Below are 8,735 nucleotides of genomic sequence, written 5' to 3'. Positions count from 1 at the left end.
CAGTGGGAGAACAAGTATTTGATACACTGTGCCGATTTTGCAGGTTTTCCTACTTACAAAGCATGTAGAGGTCTGTAATTTTTTCATAGGTACACTTCAACCATGAGAGACGGAATCTAACAAAAAATCCAGAAAATCACATTGTAATGATTTTTAAGTAATTAATTTGCATTTTATTGCATGACATAAGTATTTGATACATCAGAAAAGCAGAACTTAATATTTGGTACAGAAACCTTTGTTTGCAATTACAGCGTTCATACGTTTCCTGTAGTTCTTGACCAGGTTTGCACACACTGCAGCAGGGATTTTGGCCCACTCCTCCATACAGACCTTCTCCAGATCCTTCAGGTTTCGGGCTGTCGCTGGGCAATACGGACTTTCAGCTCCCTCCAAAGATTTTCTATTGGGTTCAGGTCTGGAGGACTGTCTAGGCCACTCCAGGACCTTGAAAATGCCTTCTACGGAGCCACTCCATGTTGCCCTGCTGTGTGTTTCGGGTCGGTTGTCATGCTGGAAGACCCAGCCACGACCCATCTTCAATGCCTTATCTGAGGAAGGAGGTGTTGTTGGGCCAGATCTCGCGATACATGGCCATCCATCCTCCCCTCAATACGGTGCAGTCGGTCCTGTCCCCTTTGCAAGAAAAGCATCCCAAAAGAATGATGTTTCCACCTCCCATGGCTTGCACGGTTGGGATGGTGTTCTTGGGGTTGTACTCATCCTTCTTCTTCCTCCAACAGGCGAGTGAGAAGTTTAGACCAAAAAGCTCTATTTTATGTCTCATCAGACCATGACCTTCTCCCATTCCTCCTCTGATCAGCCAGATGGTCAATTGGGACAAAACTATCCAGTACGGGCCTGGACCATGCACTTGGCTTGAGCAGGGGGGACCTTGCTGCCACTGCCAGGATTTTAATCCATGCGGCGTAGTGTGTTACTAATAGTGTTCTTTGAGACTGTGGTCCAGCTTCTTCAGGTCAATTGACCAGGTCCTGCGTGGTAGTTCTGGGCTTGATCCCTCCACCTTTCTTCATGAATCATTGATGCCCCACGAGGTGAGGATCTTGCATTAGGAGCCCCAGACCGAGGTGATTGACCGTCATCTTGAATTCTTCCACTAATTGGCGCAAACCAGTTGTGCACTTCTCACAAGCTTGTTTTTTCATTGTCCTGTAGCCCATTCCCAGCCTTGTGCAGCGTCTACAATTATTATCGCCTGAGAATGTCCTTACACAGCTCTCCTGGTCTTGGCCATTGTGAAGAGGTTGGGAGTCTGTTTGATTGAGTCGTAGTGGACAGGTGTCTTTATACAAGTAACCGAGTTTCAAACAGGTGGAGTTAATAACAGTAATGAGTGAAACAGGAGGGCTTCTCAAAGCAAAAACTAACAGGTCTGTGAGGAGCCGGAATTCATATGACTGTTTGGTAGTGATCAAATAACTTATGTCATGCAATAATGTGAAATTAATTACTTAAAAATCATACAATGTGATATTCTGGATTTTTGTTTTAGATTCCATCTCTCGACAGTTTGAAGTGTACCTAATGCATAAAAATTAAGACCTCTACCATGCTTTGGTAAGTGAGGAAAACCTACAAAATTGACAGTGTAATCAAATATTGTTCTCCACACTGTAGCTAGTACGGTGAAAGATAACTTATTTTCACTCTTGTTTGTAATTAGCACAGCCAGACAGAACACCACTCGGGCATTGGACAAACGTTAGTGAAAAACAAACGTAAAAAAAGAGAAGTTCTGAGACTACTATGTGTTGGTTGTTCGAAGTAACAACGCCATAAACCAAGTTTGTGGGCACGCCCCATCTATCTAGCAGAGCGGTATCTGCATTTGCTATAAATGCTGGACTTTATGCTTCACTATGAGCAGCAAATACACAGGCAGCCGAAACTTCCGATTCTACCCATTGAAATGAAATAGTGCTCTTTCTAGCTTGTGGTTTGGATAATTTTTGATGTTTATGACAAAAAACATAATGTTGTTAATATAGTCATGACTAAATCTCAGCAAAAAATGAAACGTCCTCTCACTGTCACTGCGTTTATTTTCAGCAAACTTAACACGTGTAAATATTTGTATGACACTAACAAGATTCAACAACTGAGGACATAAACTGAACAAGTTCCACAGACATGTGACTAACAGAAATGGAATAATGTGTCCCTCAACAAAAGGGGGTCAAAATCAAAAGTAACAGTCAGTATCTGGTGTGGCCACCAGCTGCATTAGTACTGCAGTGCATCCCTCCTCATGGACTGCACCAGATTTGCCAGTTCTTTTGTGTGAGATAATACCCCACCTCTCCACCAGGCACCTACAAGTCCCGGACATTCTGTGGGGAATGGCCCTAGCCCTCACCCTCCAATCCAACAGGTCCCAGACATGCTCAATGTCAAGCATTGACGATCGGCTCTTCGCTGGCCATGGCAGAACACTGACATTCCTGGCTTGCAGGAAATCACGTACAGAACGAGTAGTATGGCTGGTGGCATTGTCATGCTGGAGGGTCATGTCAGGATGAGCCTGCAAGGAAGGGTACCACATGAGGGAGGAGGATGTCTTCCCTGTAACACACAGCGTTGAGATTGCTGCAAATGACAACAAGCTCAGTCCGATGATGTTGTGACACCACCGCCCCAGGCCATGAAGGACCCTCCACCTCCAAATCGATCCCGCTCCAAGTACAGGCCTCGGTGTAACGCTCATCCTTCAACGATAAACGCAAATCCGGACCATTCACATCTCTCTCTTGTGTGTGTGTGTGTGTGTGTGTGTGTGTGTGTGTGTGTGTGTGTGTGGACATACGTTGGTACAGGAAAGAGGTGTGCGTTATTGCCAAGAGCAGTGCAAATGAGCACTGTAATGACACATTCCAATAGATTGTAGATGATGTAAATTACTCCACCTCTCCTACGGGCTAAACCTGTCAATGCTGTTGTGTGTATAGTAGGGGAGCTGGGCTGTTCATGTGAATTTTGAAACAGGACGCTGTTCCAACACTGTGAAAATATACTGCGCCTTTGAATAACACAACAGATCTGCTTATATATACAAGACACACAAGAAAACCATCTGCGTGTATCCTTATTGATGTTGTACCACCTGGATGTAATATTGAAATGAATGGGACCAGATCYGTATTTGGGATTGGTGTACTTTTTGGAGACGTGCACTGCCCTCTACAAGCACAACATAAAACTGCAACTGATCAGTATTTTGACCAGCAGAGGGCACAAACGTTTTGCTCCATTTGGGGGTCCATAGAGAGAAACAGATGAGTTCGCCTCTTGTCTTTCCCTTTTCAAAGGGACCAGCCACCCATGAATGAGCAGGCAACGGTACTTGTTAACAGACTCACAGACCCGCCTATGGACCTGCAGCCACAGGACGCAGAGAGAGGCAAGTTCCCCAAGCTTCAGCATCCCACCACGGATTGGGCAACTTCTTCTTCTCTACTAAATGAACTTCTGCTGAGGGGGCCTCATTTTGACACCGTCTCCTGCCGTGATCAACATTTAAAAGAAAAGCTACTTTTCAGGCTYCTGCTCTCAAGATGATTCCCTCTATTTCACTGGTGGTACTATTGACTGTGTTGGCTTCCGATGCCAAAACAATTCCACAGACAAACAGTGCATCTCTTGAAAAGGATATGATACATCTCGACATTCAAGTCATTCAAAGCCATGGTTATGGCAATGAGGATGTGAAACGACTGGAATGGGACAAGCACCACAAGAGAGCACGGCGGGGTGCAGAGGACGAGGACACAGACGCAGGTGAACCTCAGTCTACCTTCTCACGGTCTTATGAGAACGAGTCCACCTCACCCAGAGCTACCCAGTTCGCTAGCTCAACCCTGGACACTGGGGCTAACACATACTCAACCCTGGACACTGGGGCTAACACATACTCAACCCTGGACACTGGGGCCAACACAGACTCAACCCTGGACACTGGGGCCAACACAGACGTGGATCAGGGCAACAGCAGCACTACAGAAAGGGGGATCACCAACATCCACAACCCTCTGTACCCGGTGACTGACAGTTCCTACACTGCCTACGCTGTCATGTTCCTGTCCCTGGTGGTGTTCTCTGTGGGGATTATAGGGAACCTGGCTGTGATGTGCATCGTCTGGCACAACTACTACATGAGGAGTACCTGGAACTACATCCTGGCCAGCTTGGCTTTCTGGGACTTCCTGGTGCTCTGCTTCTGTTTACCTGTGGTGGTCTTCAATGAGCTCACCAATAAGAGGCTGCTGGGGGACATCTCATGCAGAGTGGTACCATATATGGAGGTGGGTTCGATTCCCTTAGCCCCCCCCCCCCACACCGCTCAAGCGACACCCCTCCCCTTTTGCCATGGTTGAATCACATGAAAATGATTAATGAACACAACTATTTGACCATGGCTATATGATTATGTGTCCCTAATGACACGTTTAGTACCTGTTGTTGCCTAAAACAATCATACATTTATTTTTGTTGTTCCTTTGATTATATAATTATAGGATATTTACACTGATTTATGACATTGTTGCCAACCAGGCCGTAAAAGAAGGTTATGGGTTGAATTATGTTTATGGGCCACATAGCATTGTGAAATGTTTTTAAATGTTTAATCATTTTACCAATTTAATCTTTATAGTATGTTTTCTGGTAAACCATAGTTTATTGACTGATAAGAAACAACACATTGCATAGTTGTATGTAAGCCATACATTATAGAGTATCTAGATACTACACTGTAAACTCATCAATGTATATCTCGACGGCTAATGTAACAGGTCAGAAAGACTTCTTCCATATTGAAACTGTTCTGTAATTTAAATTACGAGTAAAACTACTATAAAAAATACTTCTCCTTCCATCGATTTTGGAATTTTTGATGCTCCCTGACTGTCTAGAGTTAATTTCAGTAATTATTAGTGAGCTGGACCCAGTCAATTAACTGTATGAATGTAGTGATTATTAGTGAACTGGACCCAGTCAATTAACTGTATGAATGTAGTGATTATTAGTGAACTGGACCCAGTCAATAAACATGTTATGAATGTAGTGATTATTAGTGAGCTGGCCCCAGTCAATAAACTGTATGAATATAGGTCCATGATCATTTATACACCGTTTAGATTAGGTTTTAGTCATTTTAAAGTATATTGAGTTTGTCCCCCCCAAACCACCCGTGTGCCGGATTGGACCCCCCCCGTAGGCCGTATGTTTGACACCCCTTTTTTTAACATGATACGTGTTTAGAAACGCTGTGTGCAGCATGTGAAAAGTGTCGTTTTTGCTAATTCCACCCACATTTGTAGATTGAAAGATCACAAAAGTCATTAAAAAAAACACAGATAAGCAGAAAAAACAGCCCATCGTGAAAGATGTAGCATATCTCACAAGTTCTTCCTCTTTAATCCATATAACTCTCCAGGTGACCTCCCTAGGGGTGACATCCTTCAGCCTGTGTGCCCTGGGTATTGACCGCTTCAACTCTACCACCAGCTCCCAGCCCAAAATCCGGCAAGTGGAGAGCTGCCAGTCCATCCTGGCCAAGCTGCTGATCATATGGCTGGGCTCCATGGTGCTGGCGGCCCCAGAGCTACTGCTGTGGCAGCTCAGCCAGGCCGTGTCTCCAYCCACAGGGGCCGTGGTGGACTCCTGCACCATGAACCCCACCTCCAACCTTCCCGAGTCCATCTACGCCCTGGTCATCAACTACCACGAGTGCCGCATATGGTGGTACTTTGGTTGCTACTTCTGCCTGCCCGTGGTCTTCACCCTCTTGTGCCAGTTGGCCACCTGCCACGTGTCCAATGACAATATCCCCCAGCGCCTGGTGGAARGCTCCCCCTCCAAGAAGCAGAAGATACAACACAGTCAACAGGTGGAGCGCCAGCTCAATTACACCGTGATGGCCCTGGCCGTGGTTTACGGCGTCTGCGCCCTGCCGGAGAACGTGTGCAACATCGTCCTGGCCTACACCGCCATGCCCATCTCTGACAACACTGCCACCCTGCTGGCCCTCATCAACCAGTTCTCCCTGTTCTTCAAGTCGTCGGTGACYCCYGTGCTGCTGCTGTGCCTCTGTAAGTCCCTGAGCCAGGCCTTCATGGACTGCTGCTGCTGCTGCTGTGAGGAGTGCCAACCCAGTGGCTCACATTCCCCTGGCACCGAGGCCAAACTCAAGAGTACCAACGAGATGTCCTCCTCCATCTTCTTTGACAAAGCCAAGGACAGCTCCGCCATCCTGTCGATCAGCGGGTCCAGCTGAACTGGCCTCTCCTGCTTCCTTTCCATCACCTAAACTGGTTAGATGTGGTAACAAAGCAACTCYCCTTTCAGCAGTGGACATTCCAATCCCAACCATGGACACACCTTTTGTTTTCAGTATTGTTAGTCAGAAGACAGGGACCAGCTTCACCTTCTCTGTAGCCTTAATGTCTGTAATGTCTCTCCTTTTGATGTTCTCTCCAAATAGATACAACACCCCATCCAGTTTTAAGGTGGTTCATTTTACAGGAAGTTCAGAGATTAAGTGCAGACTAGGGGGACTGGAGAGAAGAAGGASAAMAGCTCCATTTAATATCCTTGTAGAAGTGTCACCCTAATGTGTTTATTCTAAGGATTATTAGGTCCAAAATAAACAGAGTGTTATGTTAGATTACTATACTAGGGTTGACTAACAGCCCCAGAGTGTCCGGCACTGAGATCATTATCTCTTGATGTCACAACTATTAACATATCTGTAAAATGATGTGTGTTGGCTCTTTAGTCGACACAGATAAGTGTGCCTTATCGTTTTCTTCATGCCACCCAATTATCCATGCAGCTACTTCATCTATAGCCGTCCCGTGTATCAATTATTGTTTTGAGTAATATTAATAATCAACAGGGAGGGTTTAGACATAGCATTTTCCATCTAATCAAAGTGCTGTGAATAATACAAAATAATTTGACCAGATAATCATGAGAAGTCACTGTACAGAGGTCAAGGTTATAAACTGGTTGTAAGAATGTTAGGAAAGAAGTCAGACATCATGTTGTGAATAAGAGAAAAATCCACCAGCTGTAGTTGTGTTTAATTTATCCAATAAAGGTTTGTAATTTATCAGCGCTTGTCATTTTTCTCACAGAGAGATTTCATAAACGTTAGTTAAAAAAAAWAAAATTGCTCAACCAGATGAAGGGATTTTGGGTGATTTGTGCTTGATGCGCATCCCATTGACCCTCTGAAACTCAATAATGTGGTCCTCCCTCTGACCTGGAGCATATTTCTCCTCTCACTGATTCAGGCTTTGGATAGCAGCAGAGTTCATCTCATAAGAGTGTCATTGTTCTACAGGGGCCAGTGGAAGCCTCCACTCTGAGGCCCTGGGAGTGGAACTACAGTTGAGTTGCCAGGTTATCGTCCCAAAATTCACGGGTATTGTAGACGAGCCAAAGCCGGGCAGGCCTTCCACCATTTTCTCCCCCTGTCTGGTGCCCCTGTCCAAATGAACACGTGGCACTACTGCATGTTCTCTCATGTTGTCGTGAAGGTTTGAAAGAAATATATGTTGTTTTTTTACTTTAAAAAATGGAGATGGACATTGGCTTGGGGATGCGAGAAGTTTCCAATGTGATGGACTAGGTTCAATCAGAGAACACCACCACAGCACAGACACCAGGATTATGTAATGCGTTGTTTCCAACATACAATGAAACTCAAGCCAACTTGATTGGACAGCATATCAAAAGATCACCAGTAAGCCAATAGAGGGCAACAGTAATAACGTCTTTTTGTAGGCATTAACAAGAGGCTAACTCCACAATGMCTTGTTGGCCAAAGCCTATGGGGATCAACACTGAAAATAAGGTCTGAGGAGATCGTATACTGTACGTTTTGCTCTATGAGATCATCTTCATCAGCTAACCAGCGTTCATTTTCAGGTTCCTATGCCTCTGCTGCAGTTAATTATTGTACATTTTTGAACTCTTACGAAAAAAGATTGCTGCAAATAGTGTGTCCAAACTAACACTTTTTATTTACTACAGTAATTTTGCTGTGTAACTGCAGTTACAGTGCACTATACTGTAAATGCAGTTCAACTTTTGTAAGGGCACTTTTTGTGAATTTGGAAGCATTTATGTAATCAAAACAAGCACATAAAGGCTTCATCATTGATAAAGCTTATGTTATCTGACTGATATTAGCTCATAAAACAAAACGTATAAGATCTCCTAATGCTATGTTAACCTCAGACCTTATTTTCAGCGTATATCCCAAAACCCCACTCTTTCCTCATTAATTTTCACCATAGGACTGGCCAACAAACCAGAGGTAGAAAATGCTAACTCATGAATGTTTTTTAGCACTATAAGCTGGCGAGCTCTATAGGGCCTAACAATACCCAATTGTGATTAGCTTAGAAGTCAGTTTGAATGTACAGAGACAATCTGGTTTCTCCATTAAATGATGCACTGATTGAAGGGTTTAGAGACAAAGGAGGGTCTTTTTTTTTCGGGGGGTGGTTGACCTCTTTAGAGTCTCTCTCTCTGGGTCTTGGAGCATGMTCAGAGGCTGTCAGGGCCTGGGCAGATGGTGTTGGAGCCTCATTAGCAGTGAGCAGAGCTCCTCACCAACTCCTGTGGACACTAATGACTGAACAGTGAACAGTCGCCTCTCTGTTTCATTAATGAAGCCACCGACACAAATCAACAGATAGCCTCCC

At 44.7% G+C, this 8,735-nt stretch overlaps 1 protein-coding gene across 1 annotated transcript; it reads left to right on the top strand.

Annotated features, from left to right (window-relative positions):
- The first annotated feature begins 3,384 nt into the window (after positions 1 to 3,384).
- On the top strand, positions 3,385 to 6,846 carry LOC111976361 (G-protein coupled receptor 37-like 1). The gene is made up of 2 exons (XM_024005146.2): positions 3,385 to 4,322; positions 5,456 to 6,846. The coding sequence occupies exons 1-2, from the start codon at positions 3,576 to 3,578 to the stop codon at positions 6,293 to 6,295; spliced, it is 1,587 nt and encodes a 528-aa protein (XP_023860914.1). The 5' UTR covers positions 3,385 to 3,575; the 3' UTR covers positions 6,296 to 6,846.
- The last annotated feature ends 1,889 nt before the right edge of the window (positions 6,847 to 8,735 follow it).

This window comes from Salvelinus sp. IW2-2015, linkage group LG17 (assembly GCF_002910315.2).
Source record: "Salvelinus sp. IW2-2015 linkage group LG17, ASM291031v2, whole genome shotgun sequence".
Lineage (NCBI taxonomy): Eukaryota > Metazoa > Chordata > Actinopteri > Salmoniformes > Salmonidae > Salvelinus > Salvelinus sp. IW2-2015.
Note: the sequence above shows the minus strand (reverse complement) of the source record. Positions and strands in the feature narration are given on the sequence as shown.